The 18,542-nt window shown below is 43.2% G+C and overlaps 1 protein-coding gene and 1 long non-coding RNA gene across 3 annotated transcripts in view; one reads left to right on the plus strand and one right to left on the minus strand.

Moving 5' to 3' along the window:
* Positions 1 to 18,542, plus strand: part of LOC142826955 (uncharacterized) — a 39,972-nt gene that overhangs the window by 7,195 nt on the left and 14,235 nt on the right. The window lies entirely within an intron of this gene.
* COLEC10 (collectin subfamily member 10) overlaps positions 1,477 to 18,542 on the minus strand; it is a 34,460-nt gene continuing 17,394 nt past the window's right edge. The window contains exons 2-6 of the mRNA XM_025188511.3: positions 17,659 to 17,730; positions 15,097 to 15,168; positions 8,750 to 8,803; positions 7,547 to 7,642; positions 1,477 to 5,214 (exon numbers count right to left, since the gene is read on the minus strand). Of these exons, the coding sequence (XP_025044296.1) occupies positions 4,826 to 5,214; positions 7,547 to 7,642; positions 8,750 to 8,803; positions 15,097 to 15,168; positions 17,659 to 17,730 (683 nt within the window). The 3' untranslated portion in view covers positions 1,477 to 4,825. The remainder of the gene's footprint in view (positions 5,215 to 7,546; positions 7,643 to 8,749; positions 8,804 to 15,096; positions 15,169 to 17,658; positions 17,731 to 18,542) is intronic.

Raw genomic sequence — 18,542 nt, forward strand, 5'->3', positions numbered from 1 at the left:
CCACTTTTCACATTTCCCTATTCTATTCTATTCTATTCTATTCTATTCTATTCTATTCTATTCTTATACCACACTCAGTGCCTAATATTTGAGTGCTGTTGAGTGATGCATTAAGTGATATAACTAACAGTAGTTCAGTGCTTCAGAAGGGTAGCTGTTTTGGTCTGTAACTAAAAAAAAACCTCTCCTAAAAAACTTAAAAAACTAGCAATGGTCCTGTAGCACCTCAGTGTATGTCTAGACTACATAGCTCCGTCGACGGAGCCATGTTAACTAGTTTACCCGACATAGTCAATGAAGTGGGGATTTAAATAATCCCTGCTTCATTAAAATAAAAATGGCCGCCGCGTTGTGCCAACAATCGGCTGATCCGGCACAGCGCGGCAGTCTAGACGCGGATCGGTCGACAAGGAAAGCCTTTGTCGACCGCTCCATTATGCCTCATGAAATGAGGTTTAACAGCTAATTCGAGTTAAGGGGTTTACTTCGAACTCCCGTTTCACTGCCGCATGTAGACACAGGCAGCTACTCCGGGCTAGTCAGTTTCCAAAATGACGACCACCCAGGAACATGCTAATGAAGCGCGGGCTATTTAAATCCCTTGCTTCATTTGCAATTTCGATCGCCCTCATTAGCCTCCCTTGTTCGAACTAGAGGGCTAGTGTACACGTACCCTGAGTAACTTCAGGATAAGAAGAGAGATCTTGAAGATGACTCAACAGAAAATGGAAGGTGTTTGACATATAACTATGTGCTGAACTTCCTCTAAGTCCACATTCACATTACCCTTTCAGACTCATAGGTTTTTGCTCAATTCCATTGTTGATCAACCATGACTTAGCTCTCAGTCTCACACTTTATCCTCTTAGGGTATGTCTACACTACAAAGTTAATTCAAACTAACAGACGTTAGTTTGAATTAACTTTGATAGGCGCTACACACGCGAACCGCTAGTTCGAACTTAATTCGAACTAGCGGAGCGCTTAATTCGAACTAGGTAAACCTCATTCCACGAAGACTAAAGCCTAGTTCGAATTAACTAGTTCGAATTAAGGGCTGTGTAGCCACTTAATTCGAACTAGTGGGAGGCTAGCCCTCCCCAGCTTTCCCTGGTGGCCACACCGGGCTGATGGCCGAGTGCTGTGATGTGCCGAGTGTGGGCACTCAGGGCACTCCAAGCCAGGACTGCTTTGCAAGCAGGGAACTCCTGAGAACTGTCTGTCCGGGGTGGGGGTTGGGTCCCTTTAAGCACAGCCCTCAGCTAGCCTGAGACAGCAGCTCCACGCTCTAAGTCCTAACCTGATGCCCTGCTGGCACTGCTTCCGGCCATCCTTAATCTCGGTTCAGGGTCCACTCAGTGTGGACATGCTAGTTCGAAGTAGCAAAACGCTAATTCGAACTAGTTTTTAAGTCTAGATGTGCTAATTCGAATTAGCTTAGTTCGAGTTAACTAATTCGAACCAAGTTAATTCGAATTAGTGCTGTAGTGAAGACATGCCCTTAGCTATTTGTTTTATATTTAATCTGAGATGGGTGATAAACAGCTTGGTGAAGTGCAGCGCCCCTATACTACTTGTGTGTGTTGTAAAGCTCTAGTGTGTAGTCCTCTGGTGTTACATAAGTCAAATTAATAACACAGTTGTAAAGCTTTTATGAAGTTGGGAAATAGGAAAGGCAATAAAGGGAAGACTGGTGGATTGTCGATAAGGTAAATAGGTATCACGTGTATGGAGAAAGGAAATAGCTGCAACAGGATTCATGACTTCGGAAACCTCTTTCTAAAAGATACATTTATTTAATTTTTGTCTACTTTAAATAGTATTTGATCATTTTACAATAGAGAAAATAAGACCAAAGGAATAAATAGCGCTAGACTGCTTTCAGCACATGCTTAAATCCAGCTTTTTCAGCAAAAAAGTCACACACACGACTTCAATGGGACTTTAACACACACTTACAGTTGGGCACTGTATAAGGGCTCGGCTGAATCCTAGCCTAAGAATATGCACAATCCACTCACCCCAACAAAATCCTCCTTCTGGTTTCTCTTTAATCAGCTTTATTATTCTTTCCTGGGGTTGCCACTGTTGTCTATAGAACAGGACCACACAAGTTATGAGCCCTACCCTTCTAATAAAAATTAGAATGAAATATTGCCTCAGTATGTTGAAATAGCATGGAGAAAGTTTTCTAGGTCTGAAGAGGGTGGGGTTGGATGACTGCAGAGTTAGGCACACAGTAAGTAGTAATTAAACAGGAAGAGTTCAAAAATACCTTTACGAGATGTTGTTCTCATTTCCCAATACAAACAGAAAAGCAACAAGCTTTTTGCCTTTCATCTGATCCTGGTCATTCCTTCTTTTACAACATTCTTGATGACACTATAGTATGAATTAAATTAAGCACATAAAAGCAGGAATGATAGACCAATGCTTTCCTATCTGATAGAGCTGGAAGGGACCTTGAGAGGTCATTGAGTCTGGTCTCCTGCCCTCACAGCAGTACCATCCCTGACAGATTTGCCCCAGATCCCTAAATGGTCCTCTCAAGGGCTGAGCTCATAACCCTGGCTTTAACAAGCCAGTGCTCAAACCATTGAGCTATCCCTTCCCCCAAAGTCATTGTAACTTGACTTCCCACAATGCATAGGTGCTATTTTTATTTCTGAACATAGTATTGTTAATTGTCTCAGTACATGCCATGCGGTTGTTATAATGGCTATATTTTCTGACTTATGCACCTTTAAGATCTTATTTAAAATTAAACAAAGATACCTGTGTAGAATTTTTCGGACTATAAGTAATAAATGTATTTCGTCACTATGGCAACAAAATCAAATACTAATTGTCAACATTTGGTTGAATAGAATAAAAAAAAATTAAGAGAAATGCAACCTTCTACTGCCTTTATGAGATTAATGGCTGAAGTGTTTGAGGAAAGATGGGCCAAAGTGGCTAAAAAGATTTTAATAAAAATATTATGGGTATAAGTTTTACTATATGTACATTATAGACAACATGAAAAAATCTACAGTATTTCATTAATTTATTCAATCTAATTTATTTAATTAATAACCAAAATTAATAGGACAATTAATTTATCTTTAGTAAAAAGTTAGTAACCAGATCTGTAACACTAATGTTGTCTGTAGGGTTGCCAGACAGTTTAACTAAAAATACCAAACAACCCTCCTCCCCCAAAAAAAACCACCGGGGAAAAAATTCTGTTGAGAAAAAAAAAGGGGGAGACCAAAGTTATTGGGTTAAAAAAAAAAAAAAAAGGACCCAGAGAGTTATTAAGCATGGCTCCTTTAAGAAAAGCCTTTGAAGCTTTTTGCCAGCAGCCATCTTGTTTTCCTGATTGAGCCATAAGTCAGCTTTCCTGCAGAACAACATAAGCGGGGCAGTGGGGGGAAAGGGCAAGCGGGAAGGGGGGAAAGGAGAGCTCAGGGGTCCTGGGGGGGGGGGGCTTGGGGGCTGGGCCCAGTTGCTGAGTGTGTTGTGGGGTTGCCAGGTGTCTGGTATTTTTGCCTCCTAGCAGGGAAAAAAAATCAGAAAATACTGGACATTTTAATTCTATTTTTCTATACAGGAAAAGATTACACAAAGATTACTGCCTTGGAACAAGAAAAGTGTATTTGACTGTGATTTCAATGTAACCAGCCAATGCAAGCACATGGCAATTTCACTCTTTCTGAAAACGAGGCTTACAGGATCGGTCAGCAAAGGCTTCCCCAGCCGTCTGATCCACGTCTAGACTACCGCGCTGATCGTCGGCACAGCGCGGTGGCCATGTTTATTTTAAAGAAGCGGGGATTATTTAAATCCCTGCTTCTTTGCCTATGCCAGGTAGCCTAATCTACATGCCTCTGTCGCCAGAGGCATGTAGTCTAGACATACCCTTAGGTAAGTACTGAAGTAGAATAATAAATAGCCCGGATCTGATAGCAAAGCTGACCACTGGCTCATGCAAGCAGGAGCAGCCCTAGCCTTTACACTGACTAGGGCAAAAAATATTTTTGGTGCTCACCTTCTGTCCCCCAAGTGGCTGAGTCTCCCCCTCCCCCCCACTTTCCTCCCTCCCCACTTCCCTCCCCCCCCCAAAAAAACAAAAGAACCCACAGCTAGCCAAAAAAGAGAAAGAAAAAGGCTGAACAGGACAGTGGTCCAGCACCTCCTTGGAATTCCAGGGCCAGTCTCCCTCATTCCAGAAAAACTGGGCAGGGAGATGTGAGGGTGAGCATATCTGTCCAGCCACTCAGGCAGTAGAGGAGTTGTTTAGTAGCTCTTAAAGGGACATTGCTCAGTACTTCTCCACCCCCTAAGGCAACCAGGGAGCTGCAAAAAATACTGTGCCTTCCTGTGGCATCTACCACAGGGAGCTGTGTGGTTGTGCCCCGCCTCTCCCAGTTGCAGTGCTGGTGTAGCTAAGAAAACTCACTCTCTCCCTCCATTGAGTTTGAGAAGCCTATTGAAATGTTGCACAACCAATTGCTTTCCCCATTCATATACTGTCACTCTGTCAGTCACTGTCATTCATATACTGTGACACTCACTCACACTGATTCTACATTTAGCCCAAGAACTTTAAACCTCTAATAAAAATCAGAGAGATTGCCCATTAGTTGGGAAGCCAGGAATCCTGCAGGCCTGATTCTGACTCAGCATACACCCATGTAACTCCATGGACTAAAATGCACGAGCTTATGTGAGTGCAGCACCAGGCCCTGTCCCTCTGCCCTGCCCAATGTGTCACCAAGAATGGATACATCAGAAGGAATTATTGTAGGTCACAAGCTGCATGGCAAGCACTCTGTCTGGCATTTTATTTTCTCTTCTTGAACTCACAGACAAAGTAGATAGCCAGATGGCACTCTGAATCGTTCCACTCTCCCGTGCTGAGCATTTCCACGCAGTCCTCGTGCACAGACCCATCCTTCGGCTCCCCTTCCTTCCAGTTGCTGTAATTCTGCAGGGGGGTGTTGTCTGCATACATGAACTGCCCCTCCTTTTCCAGATCGTTCACCCCAATGAAAACACGGAAGAGGCCACTCTTGGAGATGTAGTCAGCAATCAGTGCGTTGGCGGCCTCATCCTTTGGCATTGCCAGCATCCCCCCTCTGATCCTGCAGTGGGTCACAGCCTCCTTGTAGCTCTTTTCTTCTTGGACAATGTAATAGAATTTCTCATCCGTTTCCCTGATTCCTGCGATGACTTAAGAAAGAAAAACAAACACCGTAATAATGATCTCTCAAAATGTGTAAGAGTCTCTCCATAAAGAGAAAAACCAGTAGAAATAGCCCACAGTGCTGGGAAATGGGTTGCCCACAACAGAGTTTCTGAAGATGATGATGAAGGCTCAGACAGGGAATGATACTAAAGCAGGTGTTATGCTTCTTATACAAGTGAGGACATGGTATAGTGCTCCTCAGTCTTGCCTGCCCGGCATCACCCTTGCCATTTCAGTTTTGGGCTTCTCTGAAGCATTGGTTCTCAGATCATGACCTGCCAGCTGGACAAACAAGCCTCTGCTACTAGATGAGATCACTAAATTCACCTTACTTATGATTTAATATAGTGCTCCAGAAAGCAAAAGTAAGAACGCTAATACCAATAGGGCCCTCTTAGTGTAAGGGGAGGTCAATGTTCTTGGGTGGCTAAGGCTAGACCTTTGAATTTGGCCTGATTTTTATAGCTGCTGAAGCTGTCTAGACTGCAGGCTTCTTTCGGAAGAAGCTTTTCCAGAAGAGATCTTCCGAAAAAACTTCTTCTGAAAGAGAGCGTCCACACTGCCAAAGCACATCAAAAAAGCAATCTGCTTTTTCAAAAGAGAGCGTCCAGACTAAATGGGTGCTGTCTTACATTTAAGCTGTGATTACTATGGATGGAGTAGCCACCAGGGCACCTGTGCTTTTTCCTCTTTCCTCTTCTTTCGAAAGAACTCCTTCTTCCCTGTCCATACACGCCTTTTTCCAAAAGAGCTCTTTTGGAAAAAGGCTTCTTTACCAATGTCGGAAAACCCCGCTGTTCTTTCCATTTCCCCCCCAAAAGAATGCAATTGCAGTGTGGACGTAAGTGAAGATTTTTTGGAAAAAATGCCATTTTTCTGAAAAAACTCTGCAGTGTAGACATACCCTGAGTCTCCTCAATATCTGTTGACTACAAAAGGTGCTGTGGGTGCTCAGCATCTCTGATAACCAGGCCTCTTAGGGTTCAGTCATGCCATACAAGCCCTAGCCTGCACCGAGCATGGTGTGGAAGCCTACCCACAGCTCCCAGGTGTGCTGTGGCAGAGTACCTGCTGTTCTATCTCTGCAGTGGGTACATGTCTGGGAAATTCTGACTGTGTTTCTTCATTATCCATTCCTATTCCCTTTTGGGTATCTGACCCTAGGGCCACTGGGGATAAATGATATTTACTCTCAAGGGAACACTGGCACTCCAAATACACTCAGCTGCTATGTAGGAGTGGAAGGGACAGGAAGCATCTTGTGTCCTCTTTTGCTGGGGCACACAGTGCAGCACACTGGCCACACTTGTTCTTTGTATACCCAGTGTAATCCAAGTAGCTATAAAGTGCTACTCCATTCTGATTGCTGCCCATGAGGAAGTGATTAGCTCAGGTGGCAGTCAGTGGAGAATCAGAGCTGACACCTTTAATTATACTGTTACAATTTTCCAACAAGCAACTTCATTCTTTTCCCTTGCCACCCTTCAAACCTGGGCAAAGCTCCTAGTAAAATCTACAGTCACTTTATTGTCCTCCTTCAAATCCTTCCTTTGCTCTTCTCTGCTGCAGGGCCTGCCACAAACTCAACACTGGATGACCTGTTATGGGCTGTGTCCAGAGCCACTCATGCTAATATCTATCATCTCCTGGTCCCTTGTGCCCCCTTTACCTCTTTGTTTGTATCCCCCAGGGGTCTGTAGTCTTACACTTAGGCTACCTCTACACTGCAGAGTTTTTGTGCAAAAATGGCTGGTTTTGTGCAAAAACGTGTGGACTGTCCGCACTACAAGAGTGTTCTTGTGCAAGAAAAAGTACAGGAAATCATAAGAACACAGGGCTTTTTGTGCAAGAGTTATTCCTCTTTCTGCAAGGAATAAGCCTTTTTGTGCAAGATCTCTTGCGCCAAAAGGCATGTGTGAATGGGCAACAGGGCTTTCTTGCACAACAAACCCCTATGGCGAAAATGGCCATCCGAGCTTTCTTGTGCAAGAGAGTGTCCACACTGCCATGGATGCTCTTGTGCAAAAGCACATCTCTTGCGCAAAAACACATGGCATTGTGGATGCACTCTTGTGCAAGAACTTTTTGCGCAAGAACTCTTGCGCAAAAAGTTCTTGCGCAAGAAGCCTGCAGTGTAGACATAGCCTTAGATCGTAAGGTTTGAGGCAGGGATCGTCTTTTTGTATACATTTCCATAATGCTTAGCACAAGGGGATGCTGGCCTCCAAACACTACCTTAATATCACAACAACAACAACAACAATAAAAAGGTAGGAACCAAATGAAATCTGTAAAATAAATGAAGATGAAGCTTACCATTTTTGACAAATTTCATGGATGTCTTGAGTCGAGCAACATTAATATCCAGTTGTCCAACAACTTTGCGGTATCTCCCACAGTCACAGACTGTGCCTGATTCAAAATAGAAAACACTTGATTCATCGATTGGGAAAAGGCACTGACTGACCTGCCAATCTGCTCTCAGACCTTCTGGAAGACTTACTGCTCACTAGTCACCAGTAAGCCCTGATGCTGCCCCCACTGATGAGAACACTCTCATTGAACTTAATGGGCTATGGAGTGTGCCTCCTTCATGTGGGACTATAAGTTTCCATTAATGTTTTGGTTTAGCTTTTTTCACCCAATTAGAGATCTCAGATCCTGAAAAAGAACAGTTCTTCCTTAGGGTGAGGGAGATTGATCCCAGAGATAGGAGGTTTTATCCTCTTAATTGCTGTATGCTCTTGCCCCCAATATCTATTTTGTGTTCCACGGGCTGGGTCTTCACCTATCACAGCTGTCCCTATAACTTTATCTCCCTCTTGCAGAGAGGTAAAAGCAGGGCACGTTAACATAGCACTGGGATCTGTTAACACCATTGGCATCCCTTATGTGTTGGGGATATCCAGAGGCGATCAGCTGGCTTCCCAGCTCACTCTACTCTTGCTACAGATAATTAGGATGGAGAACTTCCCTTAGGTTAGGGGAAAGGATGAACATGCCACAGACATGGAACGTTCCTTTTCAGGTAGACTCTGCTCTACCAGGGACACAGAAAAGAGCATGGAGCCCTTAAACTGGAAACTTTGTTTTTTGGAGGGGAACTATGTCAATAATCTGTCTTGCGTGCTTACGAGCAGTAGAAACAACCATGACAACTCAAAACCACTGATGTTTGTAATGTGTTTGGACCTGATCATATGAGCTCTGGGGTGCTGTATATTTTATTTCATTCTTCTACTCCTTCCAAGAAGAAGAGGGATGTAGTTACTTTCTCACAAGAATCTTTATGGTTTGCACAGTCTATGCTGTCCATTTAGTTAGAACTCCATCGTTTGTTTTTAAAAATCTGAAGACAATAATATGGTTTAAATTAAGGTTGATAAACATTTCATGGATCTCAATTTTTCTGTGAATCCCCAAACTTACAAAATGTCAGGAAACCCAATGCCCCAAGTTTAACTGTCCTTAGGAGAAAGACACTGCTTAGGAAATATAGTGGTAACTAACTTACTGTACCTGCTTTTCCCTTTCCTCCAGACACCCCAGATAAACCTTTGACTCCTTTGTCACCTGAATGAACAAAAAATAAAAAAATAAAAATAAAAAAAGATTTGAGAAGACACATCTCAAAAAGGCATATTTGGAAAAAAACATTTGAAATCTATTTAGTAATGTATTAGTTGTGTGCATTTGACAGAAGGACACTGACATGCTATTCTAGCAGTTGTGCCAAATCAAATGATCCACGATTAATTCTGGTGAATGAAAAGAAAGAGAAAACTTCAATAGCTGACTCAGTGATAGCTCGGGCTTCTTTTGGGTGGCAGGTGCCTGTATAATGCCCTTCATATGGATGTATCATGAGATGCTGAAAGCCCTCAGTAAGTCTGTGGGAATTCACTCAGCACCTTGCAGGATTACATCATGTAAAATTAAAATACCGGATAAGGCTGATTTGACAAAACCATGTGAATTTGCATGGCTGCAGTAAGCAATGCACACAGTTAGCAAACCGCTCTTTTGCTGAAGTTGGGGAGGGGACATTATTTTACTTCAGAATAAATGCATAGAAATTTGTTTCTTTTGTATTTTGATTATTTTTTCACATTTTGAAAAATCAACCAAGTGATCCATATGTAAGTGTATGTACTAATACAAAAAGATGTGTATACAGCTTTATTTCAAAGTCACTAATAATGATCTGAATCAGAAAACTGCCTGACTTTATCTAAAATTCATTTACTCTCTCTCCAGTAAATTAAATAGCACTTTTAGTTTGGAGAATTAATATTGAGCTGTGTTTGAAGTGTTTTGTAATTTCATACCATATATTTTTACATTATTTCTTTATTTTCATACGGCTATATTTTTCTCAAAGACATCAGGAGCATTTTAGTTCAAGATAACTGACTCTCTTTTGTAGAGAGAGATGGAAATTCTGGAAAATATCATAAAGCACCTAATACTCTATAGTGCTAAACCATGAATGTTTGGAGTCTCCTGCTCAGATACTGAAGAATATTTTAATGTATCTAGTTAAAGCTATGTTCTGAGGGTAAATTAATGCAGTTAGGGCTCAGGTAGGTTATTAATGGCAAACTAAGGGGTTAATTGGCAATGCACTAGCTTGCTGTGCAGTGACACCCCATGGGAATATTACTACACAACGCTGGAAGTCCCAGAGTGCAGCTTAGTGTACTATGATTTCAACTAGTAATAATAAGTCATACTCAGGACTTTCACTGCACTGCAGACATGTACACACAAGGTGTGTATGTACAGGAAGCTGGTATGTACAGCAAGGTTGATGTACAGCAAGCTGGTATGTACATTCTCACAGTAAAATGCCACGTGGAAGCCACAAATTACACCAATATAAATCCACAATAACACTACTGACGTCTTATCTTATGAAAATCAATAGTAGACATTGGCCTCCATTTCAAAAGTGACAAGTGATTTTGAGTGCAACAGCTCTCAGGTGCCTTATCTGAGATACTTGATATAGAGGTTTAATTTTCAGGGGGGAATGTTCGTTGTAACCGGGCCCCTTTAAAGTGTCTTAGATTAGTCACTAAAAAACTGAGGCATGGAAAAACACTGATCACTAATTTGAAGATCTTGGCTGTTGCTTGTAAGGAGACATATTAAATAATCACTTGTAAAGAATTTGCCCACAGCAAATTTTGATAATAAAAAATAGGGTACTTTGGCATCAGAGACCAGTTTCCCCAAATTTAAAATGACCTTTTCTATTTTTAACCTGGGATGCCAAAAATTCCTTCCCGTTGTCCACCATTCCCATTATAATTAATTTATTTCCCATTATAGCTTCATTATAGATATAAAGTAACGTAGTGTGATAAAATACACTCTTTTTTTTGTTTGGACTTAGCCTCTATTTTGAGACACCTTAAGCAATAAACGGAACCATAATAGCAGCAGCAGCATTTTCTTCCTTCTAGCTTGAATGACTTTTGCCTCTGGAAATAAATAAAAAAAACATTCTTATGGGTTATTTCCCCATTTCCTTCTAAACAGATTGTGTAATTCAAGCAAAGAGCTGGGTGGAGTTAAAAAGTTGGGGTCAGATTTCTGAAATTATGAAGGGATTTAAGAATGCAAGTAGGCACCTAATAGGATTTTGAAAAGCACCTTAGTAAGCTTTTTAAATCAGTGGGAGTTAGGCACCTTACATATTTGGGTTCTTTAAAAAATCTGACGGGATGTCAATCTGCATTTTTAGGTGCCTAAAGATTTTTGAAAATCTCTCCTTTGAAGTCAAAGTCTTCAAATGCTGTATGAATCTGGAGTCATTCCACTGAAGTCAATGGGGTGGGGAGAGATCTAAGATACCTTTCTGCTCCCTTGATCTTGTCTTGGAGCAGAAGGACTGGCTGGTCTCACTTAGGGCATGTCTACACAGCAGGGCAAAAGTCAAATTAATCTATGCAACTTCAGCTACATCAATTATAGAGCTGAGTCGAAATAGCTGAATTCAGCTTTTGATGCGGTCTACATAACAGGAAGTCGAAGGAAGAACACTCTGCCTTTGACTTCCCTTCCTCCTTGTGAAATAAGTAAGAAGTTCTCCAGCTCACCATTATTTCCAAATAATGGCTTGCTGTGTAGGTGTATTCTTTGTTATTTTGGAATAACGTCAGTGACTCTGAAATAACGCTGCTGTGTAGATATGCCTTCACATAGGCTACAGCAGTCAGCTAGGGACCACTCCAATCTCTACCCAGCTCCAGCTTGCTCCTACACTTGGGAGCACACACTAGCTTTACTCCAATTGATATTCCCCCGGTGTCAGGGGAATCCCCAGCTGATATCTAAAGCAGCTTTCTATTCCCTTTGTGACGCTATCTTTATTCAGCCATGTCTCCCATGGAAACCAGTAGGAATTGATGTAAGAAAAGGCTGTAGGTTGAGGTTTAGTAATACAAAGCCAAAATTAGATGTGCTTTTTTTCTTCTTTTGCTTGCAAAGTCCATATATACCTTTCAGATTATTTAAACCAATGTTTCAGTGCTCCTTTGTCTTAAACACAAACAACGCTAGTGCTCAGAATCCACACTATTAAAGCCAAGTGCATAGGTATTGTACTTTATGATTGATTGTTACAAACCATAGTAAATATTAAACCTCAGAGCACACCAGACAGTCATGTAGCTGAATCCAATGTCCTTTCTGCTGCAACCAAGGGAAATAAAAGTGTTGTTCCTTTCCCTGCTGCCTGCGTGGAAATTAAATTAAACTATATGAACAAGGAGGGCACGTGTATGTTTATTTGATGGATTTATACAGTAATCTATAACTATACGTGCATCGTTTATAGACATGTGTGACAGAAATAATATTCATCCTCAACTAGGCCTCCTGAAGCAACTAGGAAAACTGAGGGCCTCTTCTCAAGCTCCTAGGCCATTCATTACATGGGTTAGTCAGACAGGTGAGTAGATGGAGAGGAGAGGGGGTTGGGAGGTGAGAACCAGAATGTTTATTGTCCTGGTCAGCATAAAGGCTAGGGCTGCTCCTACTTGCATGAGCAAGTGGTCAGTAATGAAAGTGATCAGTGATCTCTCCATCCCCCAAGTGGCTGAGCTCCCTCCCCGAAAACCAAATTACTTAGTCTGAGAGCCTGTCCCTTGTATATCAAGGTAGATTGCAACTGCACCTATCTGCATCCTAAAATCCTGTGAAATCTAGGTCTCCTACAAGGAGCTCATCCATGAATTGCACATTAATGTGGTTAGCCAGGTCCAGACATGAGGCAGCAGAATATTGACCCATGAGCACAGGCAGGCCCGCCAACAGAGGCAGTTGACCCGGGCCTGGTGATTCAAAGGGGCCCAGGGCTCTGACCACTGATCCTTTTAAATAGCTGCTGTAGCGGCATGCAGCATGATCTGGGCAGTTCTTAGAGTTGCCTGAGGAGGCAGGGGTGCTGTGTGGCATGCACCAGGTAGTGCTGGGTGTGGGGCACACCATGGGCCTGGTAACAGAAGGCTGACTTCCCTTTGCCCCACCCCTTCTGCCTGAGGTCTTGCCCCTTTCAGGAGCATGGAGCTGTCATCCCCCCCACACACCTTGCTTAGGGATCCGGTGATGTTGTCGGTCCCTGATCAGAGGCACTGTCTCCTGGGTGTTCCATTCACAGAAAAAAATTAGCAGGTGCTTAGCACCCACCAGCAACCAAGCTTCCCTCACTTCCCCCAGCACCTCCCACCACTGTGATCCCACTAATCAACTGCTCCCCCTACCTCCCAGCTCCTCCCACTTACTGAAGATCAGCTGTTCTGCAGCATGCAGAAGATTCTGGGAGAAAGAATGAGGCCTGGGGATGGGGTGTGCTGAGAGGAAGGGGCAGAAAGGGGTGGGGAAGAGGTGAGGGGGACAGAGCAGGAGCAAGAAGAGGTGGAGCAGGAATAGGGGATTGGGGAAAGGAGTGGAGGGGGATGAGACCTGGGTTGGGAGGGGGTTGAGCATGTGCCAGACAGAGAGGAAATCTATGTCAAGTCTCACAAGCCTCAGCTTTGAAAGTAATCAGGTAAAATCTTGGGCTCCTTGAAACTGATGGGTGTTTTTTCATACTGGTGCCAGGATTTCACCTTGGGTATGTCTGCACTGCAAAGTTAATTAGAAATAACAGCCGTTATTTCAAATTAACTTTAATAGCCTCTATACATGCAAACCTCTATTTTGAATTTAATTCGAAATAGTGGAGCCCTTAATTCGAATTTGGTAAACCTCATTCTACGAGGAGTAATGCCAAATTCGAAATGGCTATTTCGAATTAAGTGCTGTGTAGACACTTAATTCGAAATAGGGGGCCTCCAGCCCTTCCTAGGGAGCTCTGGTGGCCACTCTAGGCACAACCAGGAAAACTTACTCTCCTCTCCCCCAGCCCCGGAGCTGTTAAAGGGGTAGACCCTGGCCACAGTGCCTGTGCCAGCTCCAAGCCTGCCAGCCCAGAGCCAGCAGTGGCCACCGGGGCCCCTGACCCAGTGGCCCCAAAACATGAGCCAGCAAGCCACTGGCAGCCAGCCCTCCACCGCTCCCCAGGAGCAGTCTGCCAGCTCCCAGGAGCCTGACAGGGACTGGAGAAGGTGGGTGCCTTCCTGGCTCTGGGTGGAGATCATGGACCTTATTCAGGTTTGGGGGGGATGCCTCCAACGTCCATGATCTCTGCACTAGATGGAGGAATGAGGCCGTCTATGGCAGGATAGCTGCCAGCCTGGCCACCAAAGAACACATGCGAACCTAGGAGCAGGTTTGCATGAAAATCAAGTTGGTCCGGTGAGACCCCCAACCCTGAGCTCTGAGCTTCCCCTCCCCATTCTTCCTCTTGCTTCCTCCTTCCAGCTCCCTCCTCCCAGATTTCCCCCTCCCCTCTTCCACCCTCTCCCACCTCCTTTTCCCAGTCTCCCCAGAGGTTCATTCCCTTCCCCTCAGTTTTGTTCAATAAACCCAGTTTCTGTTTTTGAACATACGTGTCTTTTATTTGACACCAGGAAGGGGGGCTAGGGAGGGGTAAGTGGAAGGACGTGAGGGAGGAATGGGTCACGAGCCACCAGTGGGGCCCTCTCCCTCAGGGCCTCCTGGATCCTGACAGCCGCCCGATGGACCTCCCAGATGGCAGCCTGCAGCAAGTGCAGCCGGGTTGATGGCAACGACCCCATGAGACGCACCGGTGTGCCCAGGGGCAGCTCTGGCTCATGTGGCCGAGTGCTGTGGTATCCCAAGTTCGGGCACTCAGGGCACTCCAAGACAGGACTGCTTTGCTGTCCCCCATCGAGGCAGACAAGCAAGCGGGGAACCCTGAGAACTGTCTGTCCGGGGTGGGGGTAGGGTCCCTTTAAGCATGGAGCTCAGTTAGCCTCAGGCAGCAGCCCCACACACTAAGTCCTAACCTGATGCCCTGCCAGCACTGGTTCCGGCCAGTCTTAACTTTGGCTCAGGGTCCACTCAGTGTGGATGAGCTATTTCGAAATAGCAAAAGGCTATTTCGAAATAGTTTTTGTGTATAGATGCGTTATTTTTAATTAGCTTAATTCGAATTAACTATTAATGAAGTTAATTCGAAATAGCGCTGTCGTGTAGACATACCCCTTGTGCTTTTTATTATGTAATGAGTCTAGTCAAATCTGAAACGTGCCGGTAAGTGGTAGAATATGCACACACCAGACTGTATCACAACCCCAATTAGCTGTGGACATGTAGTTGAGGAACATAAATCAAACATTATTTGAATCTGAATTATTTCTACCTTAGAGCTGTAATTCTTAAAAATATATAAATCATATCATAGTTGAATATGTATCTTGAAAAAAAATAGTCATATGAAACACATAAATTACCTTTTCCACCAATTGGACCAATTTTCCCAATCATCCCCTGATCACCACTATCCCCCACCGTTCCTTTGTTTCCTGAAAAGGAAAGCAATGCAAAGAAGGTGAATGGTTTTACCTGTTGACAGGACACTGTTTAATTCTTTGGATGATTGGTTACTTTTTTAAGGAGTGCAAGTGAAATCAGCCAGTGTGTGTTATGGGTCCTGTTCTGTCCCAATCTACAGGGGATATGAGTTTGTGACATCCCCACTAGAGAGCTTTAGCTCTGGAGTAGCTCATGCTGTTAGTTCTGAACATTCCTGATGTGTTGGGCAAATATTGGGCTCTATATCCTTCTTGCCAATCTCTGCAATTGACAAGTTATTAGCAGCCATCAGAAATGTAACTTTCATACTGGGGGGGAAAAGATTTAAACAAGATTCCCTTTGATTTTTTACAGGGGATCTCCTATTTTTTCAACTCTAGCTGAGTCTCATTGGCCTAGAATTTTAAATGTATTCAGGGATTAGTCTGTTCAGCATTGCAAGGCCTATGTGTCTGGACATAGTAGGATGACTGCTAATAGATGGTTCCCACCTCTAGTACAATGGAATAAACAGCATGACATTTCAAAGCTTGTTGTCCTTTTAAAACTCTCAATTGATATGCCCCGAGGCATCATCCTTTATAATGAAAATACAGATTAAAAACATTTTAAATGATTCATATATTAATTATACTACACAGTTAATCCATAGCCAAGGATAACTGATAGTTTGACAAGTATTTCTTTGATTTCTCTTACTGGATCCAATTCTGTAATCCTTACAGAATACAGAGGCACATGGACCACTGATGAGGGAGAGTGAAGTCTGCTCTACAGCATTATCTGAGAGCCAGCTGGGTTTTAGCTGTTGCAGTAGAGGCACATGGTTTTACCTTCAAAGGTCACAGGTTCAATCCCTTTTGCCATTGACCAGGGTCAGTCGTCTTTATACTGAGTTGCGGTAAAGCCAAGATTGCCAAAGGTGGACTAGTATTTTTGCTGCATGTCACTGCAGGATTTTAATGGTGTACAGAGGCTGATGATAATATATGTACCTTTACTCTCACAATTGCTTTATTTCGCAAATTGTCTAGCTAAATTATAAGATCCTAATTCTGTGGGCTCTCCATGTGCGCGTTTGAGTTTAATGCCACAGAAACATTTAATAAGCACACGTGTTAACTGATCCCTTTCCTTCTCATCTGCTCCAGTCACTATTTGATTATTTGAAGAAATGTAACATATGGGCCGGTGCAGCACATGTAAATAAAGAATTAGAAGCTGTATTAATATAATAGCTAGTAAATAGAATTTTAAAATGTTCTCGATATAAAACAGTGCTGCTGAATAGCATCCTGAAATACTTAGCCCATTGCTAAATGGGGGAATGAATGTGTGAATGCATCAGTATTGCAAAAACAGCTGGTTAAACTATGAGATGGGGCTCCCAAAAAACCTTATTCTAAACTCTGTAATTAGCAGCACTTTCCTTTGCCTTAGAATACTGTTGTACTGTTCATTATCCAAGGAAAGGGTGTGTCTAATAGAGCAGAGTACTGAGTGTCTTTGGCTCTGGTCCCAGTTTAGACAGCAACTTGCACTTTGACCGTAGGTAATTCACCTAGTCTCTCTGGTCCAGATCCCTGAAGATATTCAGGTTCCTACTTCCCATTGATTGATCCCCCATTGTAGAGGATCTGGGCCTCTCTATCAGTTTGCTCATCTGTAAACATGAAAATTCCATAGACATTGGCTTCCGTTGAGATAAAAGTCAAGATTTATTGATTTAGAGCCTCTTAGCCTAGGTTTCACCTCAGGCATTATCAGGCCCGGCCAAAGAGTGGGTGGGGCCCAAAATAATGCTGAGCTACATGGCTGTGCGGCTCCTGACTGGGTGGGTGGAGCTGGGAACTGGGTAGCAGGAGGCCCTGAATGCTTGGGGCCCAAGGAGACCGCCTCACTCGCCTTGCCCAAAGGTGTTATTTGACTCAGGGGGCAATAAAACCATGTTGTTAGTCAGAATATGAACTCAGGATATGTATTGTTACATGTAACTTTGAACAGTCCTCATCAGAGCTAAATGTGAATCCCTCCATTATGGCGATGTCATTTCAGACATGTTTCAATTTTTCCTCTCATTCACATTCTGAAGAGGAGATGAAATTAAGCCCAGGTCACTTTTGATCAACTAGCCTTGAGACTGAGATGTGCATATGTGATCTGATCATCTACAATCTTCCAAACCTCAGTCATGATGAAGTCAGCAGTAGAAACTGATTGGCTAGTCACATGACTTCTTTCAGTCAGTCATGAGCTGTGACTTTCTTATGGTATATAACAGCAATAGCAGTACCTATATTAATAGTAATTCTGGCATATTGTTAGGTTTAATCAATTCATGTTTAGAAAATATTATGAGATCTCTTGGTACAGCATTAGTCCAAAGTATTAAGCATTATCATTACTAGGAATTGGCATATTGTTCTGTTTTATTTGTGTTAATATGCCTATATCAGTACTATCAAAATTATTGCACATACCTTTTGGTCCTTTGGGGCCTACTTTTCCATGTTTTCCAATCTCCCCTTGATCTCCTTTTTCACCTTCATCCCCTTAAAAACATTAAATAAAACATCATGCTGCAGCTCACACAGTGCAATAACATTATCTATCATGTGTTTCTCCAAGAGTAAAATGGATTGGCTGATACTGCTGGCTTTTTTAGTTTCCATTCTGAAGTTACAGTGGGGTATGTATGTGACAAACTTCAGAGATCAGGCTCAGCTGGTATCTGAGCAGCTTCAGGAAATGCTGCAATACATTTTGCTTTGAAAAGCCTTCCCATCATAATTACAGTGACACTCCCTTCTGCCTCTAGACCTCCCACCCCCCAAAAACAAAATACAACAAAGGTCTATCCCAAGCAGAGAGGAAAGGGAGAAATACCACAAAGTGCACTGGGACCTTTACTGTAGCTAGTGATTTTATGTGGAAGGCATTTATGAACATCAGTGCTAAAGCCCCTGCAAGGTTCATCCTCTCCCACCCCAACAGGTGGAATGCAGTGCAGAGAAGCACTTGCCTGCAGGCTCCACCCACATTGCTCCCATTGGCTGGGAGTTGTGGACAATGGGAGCAGTAGGAGGTGGTGCTTGCAAGCCTGCAAAGCCACCTGTGTCCTCTCACAGAAGAGGACATAAAAACTACTTTAAGTAGGTAAATGGATAACTGCAGAAATTGGAATGAAGCAAACCATAGATCTCCCAAGTCAACCCATCAACCCTCGGTGGGTGCTGAATGTGAGTGTGAATATAACATTTGTATTTTGCAAATACTCCCACACATGACTTTGAAATTTGCCTGCAGCGAAAGTCAACAGCAGCAAGTTCCTTGGACTTCACTTCTATAGCATGCAGATTTCCCA

Source organism: Pelodiscus sinensis, chromosome 2 (genome assembly GCF_052426305.1).
Source record: "Pelodiscus sinensis isolate ZL-2025 chromosome 2, ASM5242630v1, whole genome shotgun sequence".
NCBI lineage: Eukaryota > Metazoa > Chordata > Testudines > Trionychidae > Pelodiscus > Pelodiscus sinensis.